An 18,450-nucleotide genomic window follows, 5' to 3' on the forward strand; every position below is an offset into this window, starting at 1 on the left:
ACCTAATTAAAACAGACAACCATTGTCCTGTTGGTTTTATTTGAAGTGTAACACTCAATCAATAAAATACCAGGGTTAGTGAAGAGAATAAAACTACCATGTGGTTACCATACCGGTCTCATCAACACACCAGAACAAACCCAAACTATATTCCTTGGCAGTAAATGGTGTGAGTAATGTAACCCATTCAGCATGTTTAGGTCTTTTTGGCCTCGCTCATACATGATGGATGTCCTCCAGGCTTATTTGTTAACATTTGACACACGGTAGGGCTGTGCCTGCTTGACTGGTTGATAATAAAATAAACAAAGATGAAACCACAAAAGGAGTCCATTCTTTTTGGTGAAGTGAGGGAAAGACTTCATGTGAAGTGCTGCCTCCTGTGTCTTCTAGTTTGGCCAACAATCTACTGTCATTACTCACCAGCTGGGGATCTGGTTTTTCACGGTGTACTGGCAGCACACACTGTGTTAAAGGTAGGGTTGGTAAGTTGTTTCTTACACACTTTATACCTTATTTGTTGAATACTAAATAGCTTAAAAGACTAATAGCCATCAATAAATAAAGTCTAAAAACAAAAGTAAAAAAAGCTGGTGACTGCGGCCCTCGCAAGAGAGACTGAATGAAATGATTGGCTGTCGTACTGGCTCACTAACTGCTGGCACGCACCCTGCCCGATCTCTCACTGCATATGGCCGAAGTCTTTAGTCAGCGAGACACACACCGCTGAAGCAGAGATGATAGCCGGAAATTTGCAAGCAAGTCACAGAAAATTCGTCTTCTAGCGGTTGTCATGCAGTGTGCGTTCATGTGTTTTGGGGGCGTAGCTTTGACGAGAGGGCTGATGGGAGGGGTTGGGATGTATCTGTTGCATTTTTTCACAGTGTGGTCTGCTCTTGCTAACTTTTGCAGGATTACCACCCTAGCTTTAACCAGCTTGTGCGAGATCATGCATACCATGAACTTCTGCTGGCTAAGCAAGATTACTTCCTGTTTGCTGCCATAACAAATAAATCCAGATTAAATAATTGTTAGTGCTTCTTTAGACGAGACAAGAGAAATATTGTTGGACTATACATTTTGTGATGCTCATAAACATGTATTGACCATTTCACAGTTCCATAAAACAATAAGTAGTCCAACAGTACACTCTGTGAAGATTTGTGTGTTTCGTCTGAGTGATCAGTTATTTGGAGGATAATTGTACTGCATTATATTGTGAAGTGTTTGTGTTATTTTCTCTCCCTCTTCACAGACAAAAGAAAAGTAAGTGAAGCAGAGGAGCTGGGAACAAAGAAACGTGTTTCATTACAGCTCTGTAGTGAATTGAAAGGAAAGAGTCTGAGGCAGATGTGAACCTTTTTGTCATAGTTAACCAGCATCAGATTCATGTAGTCAGAGAAAAAGTAATTTCTCACAAGATTTTCTGCTAATCACAGTAACAGTTGATGTATCTGGAAATCTGTGTCATGCTGTCAATTGTTTGGCAGTTTCACACCGTTTGGTCACTGGTGCCAGATTAGACCCCTGCAATCAGAATCGGTGTTCATATGTATTGAAAGGAACAACTTTTTTGCGCAGAAATTCAATTGATAATGAAAAAAATTAAACAACATCTTCCTCCAACCATTTTTCATACATTATCTATTCTACTATCTTTTACAAACATTTGTTTATCAGGAGTTCATACAAAAATAGCAAGAACAAGATATACATATCAGCTGGCTCTGTGCATAAAATACTGCCTCGGGTGCACATGACGATGAGTTCTTAACTGTTCATGTAATTTCCGGGGAAGCTTTGACTGCACATAAAGAGAGGGTCCATGGAGGCAACTTTGGCAGCGATAAAAGAATGTATGCAGTGAAGGACAGCTGTCAGATTAGCAAACTCCAGTTCCTGTCGGAAGAAAAAGTCAAGGACACAGAAATGAGGCAATTGATATGAGGTGTTATTGTTAAAAATGCAAAATCTTTAAAATCATGAGAAAACTAGGCATGTTTTAATCAACAAACACCTTAGAGGTAAGGCTCCTCACTATACATACTAATTCACCGGTATCATTGAGTAACCAGTGCAAAAAAACATGACTAAAATTCAACATGTAACTTTATATCTTTAAACTGAAAATAAAACAACTGCATTACCTTCATTTCTATCTGCTTGCTCTCAGCATTCTTGAAAAGGAGTTTTACCCTGGTTTTCCCATCATCAGAGGAGCCTTTAAGTTGAGAGAACTTATATCGCCACATCACGCTCTACAAGGGATGGGATTATACAACACAGCAGCACAGGGATTTCAGTAATGAGTACATTTACATACCATGTCTTACTACAGATCTGCATGATCAAGAAGTGACACTTTAATGTTCAACCGTGCTTTGAGGAAACATATCATTTATAACAATAGAGCATAGTGCTTGGAAACAAGTGCTGTTCTGATTCAAAGAAAATACAATTTCTCCACTGCAAGGCTGACTCAACACTTACCATCGCTGCTAAAATAACCTCACAATGTACCTATATAACCAATAGCTCGTCATCTGAGAGAGACATTTTAAACACTATCTGTGTATCTTTCGTGGAAATGCAGATATTTCGGAGTTATTTCAAATCTATTTTCAAACACAATGGTAGCCTAAGTGAATGAGAACGAGAACATGGCAGTCAATAACGGGAATAAAAACGTCAAAGTGCAGAGAGGGAACAGCGCAGAGCCAGAATGGCAAGAAGAATGATGAACTCAGTAATACTTCACCTTTGAAGAGCCTTCTGAGCAGGTGAAGCCCGATCCAAAGTCTATGGTGAAGCACAGCACATTCCCCTGGCTGCTGCACGTGTAGCTTTTGGACTGTTGAAAGACAATTGATAACCATGAATATGCTGACTTATACATTTTTGTAATGTTATACTGTGGTGCAGTTCTCATTGTGAGCTTCCACGACCACAGCAATCTATATGGAGACTGAAGAAACACTTTACATTATGTCAGTGAGGTCACAAAGAAGAAGCAGAGTCTACATGGCATGAGAGAAATGCAGTCATAATCATCAGCTGTCAATCAGTCCAAAATGTCCACTGTTAGAAAGATATGCAGGGATGCACCATATTTCACTGAAAACCAGGCTATGACCATTCAGGACTTACTTGTAGAATGATAATAAAACTCACGTTGAAATGTCCAGTTGCACCAGCTTTTAAAGTTCAAAGTTTCTATGTAAAATTAATTTTCACTGCAATGCAGGACAATACAGATTTTTTTAAACCAAAGAGATAAACAATATTTTGCACGGATGCACAAAATGAAAATCGAACGTACATTTTGCTGGTAGTAATGCCATAATGGTATTACAGTGACAACCAAATAAATCAAGTGAATAGGTTGATTCACTTTTTCCATCCAGACTATGCACTAAAGTCATAAAGGTTAGTGCGTACAATAGCCGAATTAACAACATGCTAAATGCTGACTACTTCGCTCTCTGTATTATGAATATTTTATTGTCATTACTGCTATTATAAACTGCTGCTGTAATCATTGCTGATGTTATCATTAACAAGATTATTATACATGTCTGGCCATTGTTACAGTAATTATAACAATCAGTCAGAAAGTGTTTCTGCTACCACCCATATTACATAAAGTGGGATTATGTGAGTATCAATAACAAGTGGTAATAGGTCAACTCATTGTGTGGAAGGCAAACAATCTTATAGTAATGTAATAGTCTAAATCAGCTCCCAGTGTAAAAAAAAATTGGTGTATGAATCATTGTGTCATGAATCCTCATACAAACAGAATGACTGACTGTTCTAACTGTACTTTCTGCTTGTTATTTGATCCTATATATATATAGTATATATATATATAGATATATGTGGAGAGCTTAAGTTAAAGTGCTAGTTGGACCCGTCAGGCTCGGAAGATCTTGATAACAAGAGCAAATCTGATCCTTTGTCCTGCATGAGCTGCTGGCGAACAGCAGAATCCTGTGCAGGTTCCTGATAATGTCAGGACACATGACAGAGGAAATCCATTTTGGAAACCATAAATCTTTTACTGCCACACAAACAGGCGCATGGCTCACAATTCTTTTCACTGGTCTTTTGAAAGCACTGATGTGTGAGCGTCCTGCTCTCTATGGAGCAATATCCCTCAGAGTGCTTTTCTTGCCACATGTTTTCCTTTTTCTGTTGTCCATTCAATTTGAATACAAATGTAAGAGGGGCATTCAGATTCTCTGTTTGTTGAATTTCCATTTTGTTTTTTCCTTTCACTCGAGAACACTGAGGGGACTTGGTGATTTTAATTATAGAGTGCAGTGTGCGGCGAATATGGCATGGGACTGTGCAGTCCTTTTACTCAGGCTTCCACCCGCCTGTCTTCAGCAGCGTCATGAATTCAGCTGTGACACGGATGAAAAAACACAGTGGCAGGCCAGCTGCTAAGTTCTCGCTGTCACCACATGCACGGCTGTGTTGTGACATGGTGAGCAGTGACTACACTTCACTAATTGCAAGGGATTTTTTCTGTGGGAATTAGCAACATGTAATGCAACATGAAATGTTTTTTTAGAAAAGAAAATCTCCTTAGCCAAGTCTGACAGAAGGAAGAGCCTGTGTGAGGGATTAAATAAAACAGAGGACAGGTAAGAGAGTGTGGTGCTGCACTTAGGTAAAAGAGAGATAAAGGGCGAGGAGAAAGTTAAAGTAGGAGGCTGTGATTTAAGACCTGAAGAGATATACTTTGAAATCCAATTCCTCAGTGGGGTTTGTGCAGTCAAGCGTTTTCCGACACACACGTAACCTCACCCAACAGCAATGTTACTGAACACACCCTGCATTCATCACTGCGGCAAGGCCACACCTTCAACCATTGGATGCCAAGTTTCACCTGGTGTTCAGAAATGTTGATAGGGACTATTGTTCTCCAAAGCCATTGACCGCATCTCATCTACTAATTCCAGAAATCTTTGTCTGTATGTGGTTCACAAATATTCAATAACTGTATATCTTATCAGATTCATGTATTCCTATTAATGGCATGATGAAGTGCAGGTTATCAGCGTTATCACATAGCAAGTCCTCACCAGCCCGGCCTGTTTAGTTTTAAACAATTAGTGCAGATCACGCCTGTTTAGGCCGGGCAGGTGTGGACTTGCTATGTGAAAGTTGCAGCATAACAATTAAATGCTTTGTCATAATAACTGGATTAATGTAGCTGAGCTAAAAATCGGTTTCATATTATTTCATTTCTGTTGGTCAAGCCATCACGTTGGTTTAGAGATATTTCATCAGCGACTGGATGAAATGCGATGAAACCCACCACAGCTCAGCCTGTCATCTGCCCAGCAGGTCTGTTCTCCTGGTTGCTCAGAGGGTAAAAGGAGGAGGATCATTTTTGCCCAAGACAAAAAATGCTGGTAAACAATACCAGCCGCAAGTATAATCTGCCCCAGAAGACATGGGGTTTGTGGTGTGTTCGAAAACTTTAAATGGACATTGGGTAAGACAATAAATAATTTTACGCATCAGGGGCCACTCACGGCATCCTAACAGATAGACCATGTAACCCCATGTAACTCCATCTTTCCTGACACGTTTAGTCATCTCTATGACGTTGATCAATAGGAGAAGAGTTGACAGCGGAAGAGATGAAGCCATGCACAAATGTCAAACATGACGAAATGAAAGAGGAATGATGTCGGATGGAATGATTGTTTGTGTGACAATGTGGAATGGATTTAAGGTTTTTAGGCTTTTCAACACAGCCAGTATTATACACACTGTTTGGACGCCATGTTTGTTTGCATTCTTTTTCCTGGAAGTCAGTCACAAATGCTTTGATTCTGCACGTCCTAAAGAGCAGACAGTGATTTATCGACAAAGTCATGTCTCTGCCACGACACAGCGAGAATCTTTACTCTGTAGTCGTCATATAACAAACACATTATCCAGCATGAAGGAAAACTAAAAACTCAGGGGACTAAGTTGTTTTCTTAGATATTGACTGACGGAAGAGGAGAAAATCACAATTTGTTGTTTGTTTTTCACTTTCAGGTTCAGTGTAGATTTAGGTGAAAGGGATCTATTGGCAGAAATGTTATTTAAAATAATCCTAGTGATTTTTTCACTAGTGTGTAATCATCTAAATTGTACCAATTGTTGTTTTCTTTACGCAAAAATTGGCCCCTTATATTTAAATACTTATTTACTATATTTACATCGGGAGTGGGTCCTCTCCTTTTTACAGTCGTCCAAACTGAACAAACTTAACACCTTTAATATTTTATGACAACTGAAGGCTTCTCTTTCAGGTTCTCTTTCATGTTTGAAAGGGGGGGGGGGGGGGGGGGGGGGGGGGGGGGGGGGGGGGGGTGGGGGGGGGGGGGGGGGGGGGGATTCAGCTGCAACATGCAACTTCACCACTAGATTTCACAAGATTCTACACACTGAACCTTTAAGCCAGTGTGACTCCGCAAAATTGATGTTTGACAAAACTTGATGTCTTGCTGTGACCATCAAAGTCATGTTGGCTTTCATCATCTCCTAAAAAGATTCCAAAAAATTCAGAGAGGTAAATTGCAGGCTGCACAATTTTATCCTGTTATACCCCCTGCTTGCACCCCATCAGCAGTATTTATGTAACACACACACACATCCAGTCAGTTTGCAGGTCAGCAGACGTTGGACTGTGCTCAGTGCTACTCAGAAGCCACAGGAGGCTCGCCTAATTGGCTGGAGAACAGAGAATCACAGGCAAACTGAAATCCTTCATCATTTTCACTGTGTTCCCAAATGATGGTGACCCACATTTGCATCATTAAAGCGTGAAAAAATGCTACATTATCACATTTCATCTTCTTTGCTTTAATCTGATGGGGGGGACAACTGTCCATGACTCTGAACTCCATAGTCAATTGGAGACAATCCTCATTAAATATCCACTTCACTGTGGTATGTTAGTTCTATCCATCATCTATATTTACAGATCCAGAAGTCCGATTTGCCGTACATCGGAGTCGGAAATCCAAACACTGCTCAATCAGATTAAACCACATTCAAGTTTGACGTCAGATGACAGTGTTTTAGACGTATGTCAGTGAGGCTAGATTTCAAAACTGTCCTTTACGTCACTTGCAGCTTGACAGTTGACATTGATCTCACATCCTGGGTGGATGCAGCACGATTAGCTGGCTAAAAGCTAACTGTGTGACTCCAGCATCAAACAGCTCTGCTTATTATTATTCCCCTTTGAAGCTAATGTTGCCTCGTGCAGCAGGAGCTCTGCATCAGGACTTGCTTGATATTGTTGTAAAAAAAGACAGAAGGAAACTTGCACATTCTTCATTTATGTCATTCACTCTTGTTTTTGTGCTGGGATAAAATGTCACTAACACTTCTGTCCACGCATTTTTTGTTGGCTGCATGAGATCCGGGTATAGATTAACATACATAAACAAATATATACAACAAGTTCCTTGACTTTCTTCCTTTAACTCTGAGTGTGAAAGCTTTACTCCTCTACCTCTTCATCATCACTGTGCACTGGTTCCATCCATCATGTAACACAAGGTGCACAGAGCAGACAAAACCTGTACAGTCTAATCAATGGTCTGCTTCTTAAGGGTCACTGCCAAGTTAACAAGTGAATGTGGAGCCACTGACTAAATTCAATTCACAGGCAACTCCTCTTTCATTAACATTCTCATTATTCTCATGTATGATAATGAAATAAATAATCATGTTGGTTATTCATGATCATGCACGGAGAAGAGAGAAGAGAGAAGAGAGAAGAGACAAGAGCAACTTCGAGTTAAATGTGATGCTTCCTGATTCTGCCTGCTGTCCTGTGCAACCCACATGTCCTCACATTACATACTTACTGTTGTTGATCCTAATTATCTCTGTCCCACTAAGAGAGATGAAGTGACCATGAGGCATAGAGATGCAGGCTCTTTGTTATGGCTATCTACCTTATCAGTAAGGTCATAACTATGTAGAGACAGACAGACAGACGGCAAACTCTTGGTAAGTGACATTTCAGTGTGACCTATGTGCAGAAGCCTGGTCTAATGCCAGTTTATCTGTTAGTTTAGTTTATTTAATTAATTTAAGGGTAATCCAAATACAATTTTACAAAATAAAACAATACACTTATCCACATTCCATGAACAGGAAAACAGGAGCAGGAAGAAGAACACTTGTATAATACCTGCAACTTTCATATACATAATATTATACAAATATATAGATGGCCACACTTTTTGGATTTCCTTTCTTTTCACAAATCAATTATTCATGAATCAATAGCTATTATAGAGAATTACAGAGTTTCACTCCATAAACAGAGACAACATCTGCTGTAATCTAGTGAAATGACATTTCCCTGTATGATCCTCACCTTGTGATATTATGTTTTAAACAGATTTATCAGGTTGCAGTCCATTTCTGGATTTACACATAACCAATAATATTTTTAAGTCAACTAAATATTTAAGTTTCAACACGTGACTTGATAAAGAGTCTGTTCTCTTACCTTGAACTTATATATTAAAATCATTCCTCTTTTCTGTAATACACAAATCAGTTTAATATTAATTTTAAATGTCTTGCCCCACACCTCTGAGCAATGAAGAAAATATGACAGAATAAGTTAACAACTTCAAAAAACAAATGATGCAACAACTAAAACGGTATTTGCTTTGTACTGTTCTGCAATACTTTTTCTCACTTTCCTCTTTGTATATTCCATAGGTGGTTCCCAAGTTATTTTATCATCCATTGTAACACCCAACACTCTATAACCATTGACGATCCTTTCACATACAACAGTGTCTGAGATAATACTTCATCAAGCCGTAAAGGCCTTAAGAAGAAGTGTTCTCTGACAACTATTATCTGCAACTTTGATCATGTCACAATATGTTCACCACTCAGCTCAAACTTGGCACATGAAATTAGAAGTGGAAGGTTTCAGCATTCAGCTTGTTGCTACTGTGGCCCTGCACAAAGATCAAGTACAATTACAAGTCTTTGCCTAGAAGATATTTCACAGAGGAAACTGACATGGTATGAGATATTGAAAAACACTGACAAACATAGCAAGATAATTCCTGTTTTACAGTCTGGCCTGCTATGGTAAATGGACTGCATTTTATATGGTACTTTTCAAGTCTTATGGACCACTCAAGTTTCATCGACCCATTCATACAGCACTTCTATATGCTGCACTTTTTCTATGACACATTATTCATACACTGTTGATGCACTGCTCTCAACAGCAATTTTTTGTTTGGTATCACGTCAAGAAATCACTACCACCTGACATCAGATGCTTCACCAAAGAAAAGCAATGCTAGCCATCACAGTAGAGACGTTAGTATGGTATATGTGTTAAATTGTTTAGTATGGCTTGCAAAAGATGTCCCCTGATGGGAGAAAAAAACCCTGTTCTACGGGTACCAGTCCCATCAATAACAAATGCATCATGGGATGTTGATGGTCCAATCAAATGTTTAATTGATAGAACAGAGATTTATCAACAGAACCACACCAGGGAAATCACACACTCACATTTTTCAACAGCAAAGATATCAGTAATCAGATGGTTAGTCTGACTTGTGCACTAATTAACATGTCATTATTGTATATAAAACTCAAAGATCCCCTCCATGTTTAATCTTTGGGAATTAGAACATGCAGAATCAACAGCGAATGTAACTGAGTTCAGTGAAATTAAGACTCTAAACTCTGAGTGACCACATGAGCCCTGTGAACATAAATGGATTATACATGGTCCCTAACCCCTTTAGATTGATGGTTTTAGCTAAAGTGACAGTGTCCCGTGCCAGAGTCAGCCATGCTGCTTTCTGCTGTAATACCCACACATACTACAGGACAACTGGTGAACAGGATGCCATTCAATTATATGTGGTTACCATGCTGACCTGGAAAGTATTTTACTTTTCTAGTGATTCAAATATCTTGTGACAGGTGCTCTGCATTGTTCTATTAATAAATGTTCCAACTTAAGGGCCCTGAGCGCCAAAGCCCTCTGGTTTCACTGCATTTTCAGCCTTTATGGTTGGTTGGCTGCACTTGAGGGGTGAAAGGGTGGGAATGTAGTAAAATTGTAATAGGCGCCGCTGGCCATTTCATGAAAACTCTGACCTGACATGTGCCATACTTTCTTAATTCCTGAATTTATTGTGTAATTAAGAGTAGGGGGAGGCTTATAAAACTCAATGAGACGCCGATGTTAGAACTGACACATAAGACCCATGAATGATTACAATAGTGCTTCATGTAAAGAAGCATATGTGCTCAGTGCTTCTCCCAGCTCTGTTCATCCTTCTCCCAGTTTAGTAAGACTGGTTAGATGGAGAAGGAAATAAGGAGAGAATGGAGCAGTGTTGTTGAAGGCCTCATCAAATAGAGGTGTGTGTTGGTCTGTTATTCAGACTTGGTTTTTGTTGAAGACAACCTTCACAACCTGAAACTTTAATGTTGAGTTTTCTGCTTTTTTAAGGAGCATTAGTGGAAAAACACAGGAGAACTATTCAGAATCCACAGGGACCACACCCACTAGTGAGCTCTCAGAAGAAACAGAGAAGACCAGCTTCTGGCTATGGCTAAAAAGGAGGACAAGATTTGAGGAGGCAGCAGCTCCTGAGAAAGTTTAGCTTAGCTTAGTCAGGGAGATGTCCCTGTTCACTGCTCTGCCACCAGGAGATGTTCCAGGATAAGGGGCAAAACATCTATGCATAGTGGTCCCCACCTGAGGACCTTGCACCCAACCAGACAGGCACTGGTAGAGGTGCGGCAGGCAGAGCCTAGCAGGATTAACATCTACATGTTCAAGATCTTCAGTGTTTTTGAATCACTAAAATACTAAATTATTCCTAGTCTTAATAAAACAACCAACAACAAACTTCAGCAGATATTTCTTGCCCATATATATTATATATTATATTACTGTGACTAAATATTTAATATCTCGGCCCCTCAACTTTGCTGTATTCCATGCAGTATTTACACTTGTGTTAACCTACCTCCTCAATTCATAACGCCTGGTGAGTCACAACGGAGAAAAAAAAGAATCACATATTGTACTATTGTTACTATTACATGGACGTATTTCCCAGTTGTAATCACTGAAAGATGCAGCATGTACTGTCAGTTGCATCAGAGTATTTGAGCAATCTAATGCACGATGGTAAAAATAACAAATGATAAAGCATTACACACAGGTATCAAGCAATCATAACATGGAAGCAGGCGTATTGAACAGTGGGGCAAAGCGGATCCAGCTGGCCCTGTGTGGACTGGACAGTAAATGGATGCACAGTGAGGTAAGTGATAAAAAATTTAAACACAAATCGAACACAAAGACGCTAAAAACTGGAAAAGTAAGGCCTGGACTCGTCCTCTGCGTGTACATTTTACAGTTAATGTTCATGTTTAAGCCTCTTGGCGGACACAAGACAGCTGCTACTGAGAAGTGCTTAACAACGCACTCTCCACAGGAGCTGATCGCCTTTACACTCGACACATATTTGCTTAAGATGCAATTTATTGGCTCATTGAGGTGAGGACTCGTTCGTCAGGTTACTCGTGCTAAATGCCTTTAAAGTAACAATACCATTTATGGAAAACAGAGTAGTGCCCATGTTTCAATTTCAAATTCAATTAATTTCTTAATAAGAACAAATTTCAAACAGCCCAGAAACCACAATGTGTCAACAGGAAACATGTCTCATCAAGTGCAATCACTGCTCACTGTTGAAGCATTAAATTAGTGTTAGGAAAGGATGGAAGTGATTAAAAACCAAAGTGACCAATACACAGAATGTATCTTCAAAGTCTTTAACACTAATAGAGCTGCAGCGAGACTCGATTGATCATTCAATCATCAATCATAATCCCTACTCACACGGGAAACTGTCTTGCTGTAATAAATGGGGGTCAATGTATTTGACAGAAGCTTCAGTTTAATAATCGATTTAGTTCTTGGGTTTGATTAAATCTCGATTACTGTGCAGAACGCTTCAGACTGAACTAAGCAGCCTGCACCTCCGCATGATCATGGGAAACTTTGTTGGTTGACACATGACTATTTTACTGGATGTGCAACAGGAAGGAGTCAGGTTATATTGACCAAAACTAGAACACATTCCTATATGTCAGCTAAAAATGAATAAAAAGTTTAGTTTTACAATTCTATCGAATAGGAATCTTTAGAAAACAAACGTATGCCAAGTTGAAACCATCGGCTGTGTTGCTTTAAATTCTGATACTTATGTGACTTCATATTTTCTCTAGGCTTGTCTGTGTTTTGTGTTGTATCTAATGCCTTTGTGCAGGACTGAACACAATAACAGGAATCCAATGCAGTTCTGTACAATGATTCTGGCATACAAAACTGATAATGTTCTACTTTGAGACTTTGTATTCTTCAGAATGCGTATTAGCTGTCATCTGAAGCTGAGGACAGTGCTTATCTGGCTTCTGGCTCTAAAACCAATACTGAAAGCACACAAAGTGCTGTGGTCTTCATTTTAACATCAAATGCTTCTCGCTGCCATTTGAAAAGGGGCTGTGAGAGCTTCCGGAACCCCGTCAATCCAACAGAAAATGTTGCCCCATTACACAGTGTTGTAGAAAAACTCACTCGTATTCGCTGCACTTCCAAGAAGACAGCTCTTTGGAAGGACTTCTCCCAGATAGCCAGGTCGGTGGCCAGCTCGACCCTGAAGGTGTGGCTCTGGCCGTGACCGACCAGAATGCTGAAGCTCAGACACTCGTTTTCCTGCTGCTCAGGTGAATGCTCCAGCCCCAAGTAGAGCCTCGCCTGGAGCCAGCAGTCCTCCGCCAACCACAGCTGCAACACAGAACCTTCATTATTACATGATGCACAAAAGTTCTTGCTGTCTCTTCACTTGTTTAATATTTCTTTAATGAAGTCAGTTATTTAGTTCTCAGTTTTAACAAAAAACTTAAGAGGTCTGTTTTATGTCGGCGCCCTGACACACTATTTTATCTGGTAAAAAAAGAGGGAGAACAGCCCTCCATACTGAGATGAAAACTGCAGTGATCAAATTTTGAACAGCCCTTGTGCACATCACAGCACCCCGCTCTTAACATACCTTGTGAACCTTGAAAAGAACCTCATAGAGGTTATACGTTGTTTCAGCTTGTCCCCAGTCAGCGGCACTGATCTGAGAAATAAACATGAAGGAGTGTGAGATGAAGAGGCAGTGAATCAAAACAAGCTCTTTTTTGCACTTGTTAGCAGCACCTCCTTATGCCAATACCAAAGCAGGTGAAATTAAGGCAGGCACTGTAGTTCAGTTGTGTGAATGTTTGAAAGAACTGCCAGTATCGGGGTATAAAATTGATTTATCCTTTTTATCCAAACCTGAGTAGGTAGAATATTTACATCAAGAAAGTAAGATTTCTGTTTCTCAATGCTGCGACAAGCACAGAAATGTACAGACTCAGTTCACTTCTCTTGTAACCACAACACAAGGAGAAAAATAGTAATTTAAAGACCAATCACATATTTAGGACACACCCTCCTCCATAGTAATGTTCAGTTTTCATGTTGTATGTATGTAGCACTTTGTTTGTACTTTGGTCGATGTGGAACCTTCCTTTAGCTGTATACTTTGAATGAGGATCTATTTATCATTCTTTATTTTACCTCAGGAATAAATTGAGGTAGAGAACTCATTTACAATACAGCCGAGTACAGAAAAGAAACAAAAACTTCCAGGACGGCAAGAAAACTCAAATAAGAAACAGTAGAATTTGCCAAATATCATGAGCATTCAATTTGATTTAAACCAAATGAATCAACTAAGACCAGCTGGAGGTAAAATTAGGTGGAATTACAGAATTAAATTGCCCTAAGGATAAAAAGGTATGTTATTCCATTTTGCAGGTGCATGAGAAAGATTGGATTTACCAGACTGGAGTTTACCTCAGTAAAAGCAGTTGACACCTCCAGAGCGTCATTGAGTGTGTTCGATGAGTGTAGTGAGGTGATGTAAGGGGGTAAACGACCAATAGGGGCCTTATAGATAAATATTCATATTTGTGATAACAGATTTAGAAGAATTCAGCCCTGTAACATAACCTTAATAGTCAAGTTACATTCAAATTTACTGCAAATTTTGACAATTTTATGAATATTAGAGATGTTTATGTTAAATGCTTAATGTATAAAACAGGAGAAAACCTGTTGTTTTATTTCATTTCCTGAGGAGATGATCAGAGCACAAGGTTCTTCTTCAGTCGCCATCTAAACTATCATGGTTTTCAGATCTAAACCTCCACCCCGAGCTTCAAATCCTGTAGGGTCAACAAAACAATTTCCCTGTAATTAAAGCAGCATTTCAGTGATGTTTTATATTTTTCTAAGAGGCAAACAATCCGAATATATAATAATAAAAATAAAAAGGACGGATAATATGATAATATGAAAAGGACGAAACCAACAATGAACAATAAGATTAACAATAATAATAATAATAAATAATAATACACTATAGTTGTATAGCACCTTTTATACAAGAAATGTAGCTCAAAGTGCTTTGCATACAATATAGATACAAATAAAAACGTAATTTATATAAGGGAACAGATTTTAAGTAACATGAGAACATACAAGATAAAATGCCTTTATTTGTTATTCCTTCTGATATAAATATCACTGGTCATACTTTAAAGTCTTGTTTTAATCTGTTCCCGTTTGCCCTGTTTAAGTAACTATTAATAGAAACACAACATTTCCTCTATCCATTTAAAAAATGATTGACCCTCTAACTCTTCAGAAACTCTGTATTTCTTAACAGGGCTTTTATTGTGGAACATTGTAAGTTGTACATTACTATAAACTAAAGTTGGCTGAGACATTATCACACAGTGACAGAAATAGGACACTAATACTCAGAGTGTTAAAAATAGAATGGTTATATTGTTCAATCTTTTCAACTAAAGCAGTAGAAATGTGCATTATGCTTAACTGACATGCTTATGATATAACAGGCACCAGGAGTTAATCCCTGGCCTGTATTTGTTCATGTTGTCCACACCCCTCAGACAACCAGCTTTTAGTTGACTTCCAGTTTGTATGCCAGGAAATAAGGTGTTTCTCCCTATGCTAAAAACTACAGGTGTTTCAGGGGAAAACTTTGAAATGAAAGTAGATGTTAATGACCTTTTCATAAAGATTAACCAATGACTTGACAGCCAGGGAAGTTACAAGGCATAGAGCAGGGTTGTAAATCGGGTCAGATTACTCATCTTGACCCTTTCACACCACTGGCAGACATACGTTTTTTTCTCCCATGGAATTGGTGTAGAGGACTTATTAAAGTGGTGATTCCAATATCCCCAGGTTAAATGGATGGCTGTGATAACAGTTTTCAGCATGCTACACTGAGCGGTGAGCATATCTTTACATGACATACACACTAACTGACACTTTGTTTTCCAGGGCGTGTTTTATAAAAGCACTAATGCTACCCTAATGCGATGCAGGACACAGTGCAGTTAAACCACCTACTTGGACACAGCCATATTTCAACAAAAGCTTGAGGACAGCTCTGGCATTTCACACCAGCAGCTGCATAATGCCTCCTGAAATTTCAATCCACTCCACTCAATACATCTATTATGTTGAAAGCATATCCATTAAAATCATGGCAGATTACTTCTGTCACTAAAACCTCATCAGTATTTTTTGGTCCCAATTTATGACCTACAGTAACAGTCGTCTCTGAAATGTTTACTGCAGCTCTCACCTGCTCCCAGGATAAAGCAATGTTTTCTTTCCCTTTCTGTTTTTGTTAAATCACCAAAAGGGCTCAAAAAAGTTGTTTTCTAAGGCCTCAATTTCAGACACGTTCTTGAATCCCCATCAGAAAAAATTTCCCATTCTTTGCCTGTGGCATGTTCTGTTCAAGGGAAATATCAGTTACATTTCCTTCAGCATTTAGTTAATAAGTAATGTTGCCGAGGTTTGGTAATGGTTTAGAACGAGGAAACAAAATGACTTGTAGCTGTGGTTATATTCATAATCTTTCTGAAGAAAGGACCATTTCAGTCTAACAAGAGTTTGGAAACTTATGTACAGACCATTTATAACTGACGTCCCTGTAAAAAATACAGACGTCACCCACAGTGCTGCTGAAAACTCTCCAGCAGTGATAGTTTTCTCTTTGCTGTGGCAAAACCCCTGAGCAGAACCAAAGAGCCCCCACCCCCGCACACGCTTGTTTGATGGTATCAACAAAAGCCCAGTTTGAGAGCCTTAGCTTAAACAAGGGCACACTCTGGTCTCTGCCATGGGAGCAAACCGCTGCAGTGACCATCTGAAAAACTTACACACGACAGATCTTGGGTGAATATTGATGTTAGAGAGGGAATCGCCGATATGTGCTGTGTGATTATGAAGTCAGGAGCAGACTGGAGGGAGGACAGAAAGATGAAATGCAATGGTCTCCAGCAGGCGTTGTAATCCTGGATGACCTACGTTATGCTTACATACGCAAGTTGAATAACACAGCGGACATTATCCTGGCCAGATGCAGCACTTCACTTTCCAACAAAAGTGGCTGGTGTCATATCAAAGTGCAGTGATGGAGTGCTGACTGAGAAACAGCTGTTCTACCCACTCAGTTCTGTAACAGATCTCCTGAACCAGGGCAACGGCATCTTAAAGGCCATAGTTTGACAATTTGCGAAATGTGCTTATTTGCTTTCTTGCTGAGTGAAATAAAATGATCGATGACACCCTCATATATGTGCAGTAAATATAAAGGTATAGACACCATTAAGAAAAAAGTTCAAAGTGACTTTAGGTGTAAAAACAGCAAGTAAATTTTTTATGGGAGGTTATATAGCAGGTATGGGAGGTTATATACTATTTCTTGCTTGGCTGAGCGTAGTGTCCTCCTCAGTGACTTGTCACTGTTCCAGTCTGTGAGCAAATATATGCAATGCTAGGCTAAGTACAGCAACTTTAGCAGACAGACTACATGAGTGCTAGCAATGTTATCCTGTAACTCTCAGTAAGACAGAAAGTAAGTGGATTTGGCAAATTGACAAACTAAAGGTGGAGGGTAAAGGAGAAGAGCAGTTCTGAAGGTCAGACGGTTTGGTGGCTTGCTGGACACTTGGCTGAGTGGAGTTAAAAGTTTATGAGAGAAACAAAGTTAAGATTCACAGTTTACAAGACATGGTTGAAGGTAAGGACTATACAAATATGGACAACATGGCAGCTCCCCAAAAGTGAAGCCAAAGTGCCTTGATCACGCCCTGGTGGCTGGTGTATTAGACCCTAAACCCAGCCAGTTCCATGTGGAGTACACGTCAAATAAAAATGTCTCAAAGATAGTTTCTGTCATCTGAAGTTGTTCATATCGCACTGATGTTTGTCAAATTTGGTTTTATTTAGCTATTTGATGCCATAAAAACAAGGAGAAACGTCATGATTGAAAGCTGAGACTGACTCATTAAGATTAAGATTCCTTTATTCGTCCCACACACATGCACACACACTTGTGTGATGGTCGAGCATGTGTATTGGCAGGGCCCAGATGTCTTCTCCATCTTTATAAACAGAATCTTGCGTCCAGATAAATGCAAGTTGTTTATTTGCCGGGTAAATTGTCACTGCACATAATTATAATTCTGGAATCATTGGGAATGTGAAAAGTATTAAGATTGTTTTTATTATCAGGAAAACCTAACATCCTAATTGTGGTTATTTAATTAACAGCCTCTTATTGTTTGTAATTCATGTATATAGCTTTGCTAATCCTGCACTTGCATAACCCTGAGGCTGAAATTGGTCCTCACAAAGATATCTGTATAAGCGCACACACACACACACACACACACACACACACACACACACACACACACACACACACACACACACACACACACCACACACACACACACACACACACACACACACACACACACACACACACACAACACACACACACACACACACACACACACACACACACAAGCTCTTAAGTTTTGGGGGAACAAAGGGCATAGTAAAGATGCACTCTCTACGATTATAACAGAGTAGTCAGCTTGTAATTGTTAAGTCCCAATTACAGTCACCACAATTTGTGGTCTTTCTTGAAATGTCATCAAATTGGTACAGTTTATAGAAAGTCACAGGGCAAGGGTTATGGCCACAAACACACAGACTCAAAAGATACCTTTGTCAAACAGCGTTAAACTGGTGACGAAAACACTCAGTAGAGACAAGAGGAAAACCTGCATGTTCACACACTTTATGCAACCTGCAAACAACACAAATTATAAGGACAGAGCTTTTTGACAGTGAATATTATGAACTATATATACATCATCTGTAAGAAGCTACACTCCAGATCTAACAGAACTCGCATGAGCATTCAA

The 18,450-nt window shown here is 39.3% G+C and overlaps 1 protein-coding gene across 1 annotated transcript in view; it reads right to left on the minus strand.

Moving 5' to 3' along the window:
* Window positions 1–325: 325 nt before the first annotated feature.
* The window catches only part of sntg2 (syntrophin, gamma 2), an 80,297-nt gene continuing 62,172 nt past the window's right edge, over window positions 326–18,450 (minus strand). The window contains exons 13-17 of the mRNA XM_034576768.1: window positions 13,149–13,220; window positions 12,674–12,883; window positions 2,759–2,851; window positions 2,148–2,258; window positions 326–1,899 (exon numbers count right to left, since the gene is read on the minus strand). Of these exons, the coding sequence (XP_034432659.1) occupies window positions 1,771–1,899; window positions 2,148–2,258; window positions 2,759–2,851; window positions 12,674–12,883; window positions 13,149–13,220 (615 nt within the window). The 3' untranslated portion in view covers window positions 326–1,770. The remainder of the gene's footprint in view (window positions 1,900–2,147; window positions 2,259–2,758; window positions 2,852–12,673; window positions 12,884–13,148; window positions 13,221–18,450) is intronic.

This window comes from Hippoglossus hippoglossus, chromosome 22 (genome assembly GCF_009819705.1).
Source record: "Hippoglossus hippoglossus isolate fHipHip1 chromosome 22, fHipHip1.pri, whole genome shotgun sequence".
Taxonomy (NCBI): domain Eukaryota; kingdom Metazoa; phylum Chordata; class Actinopteri; order Pleuronectiformes; family Pleuronectidae; genus Hippoglossus; species Hippoglossus hippoglossus.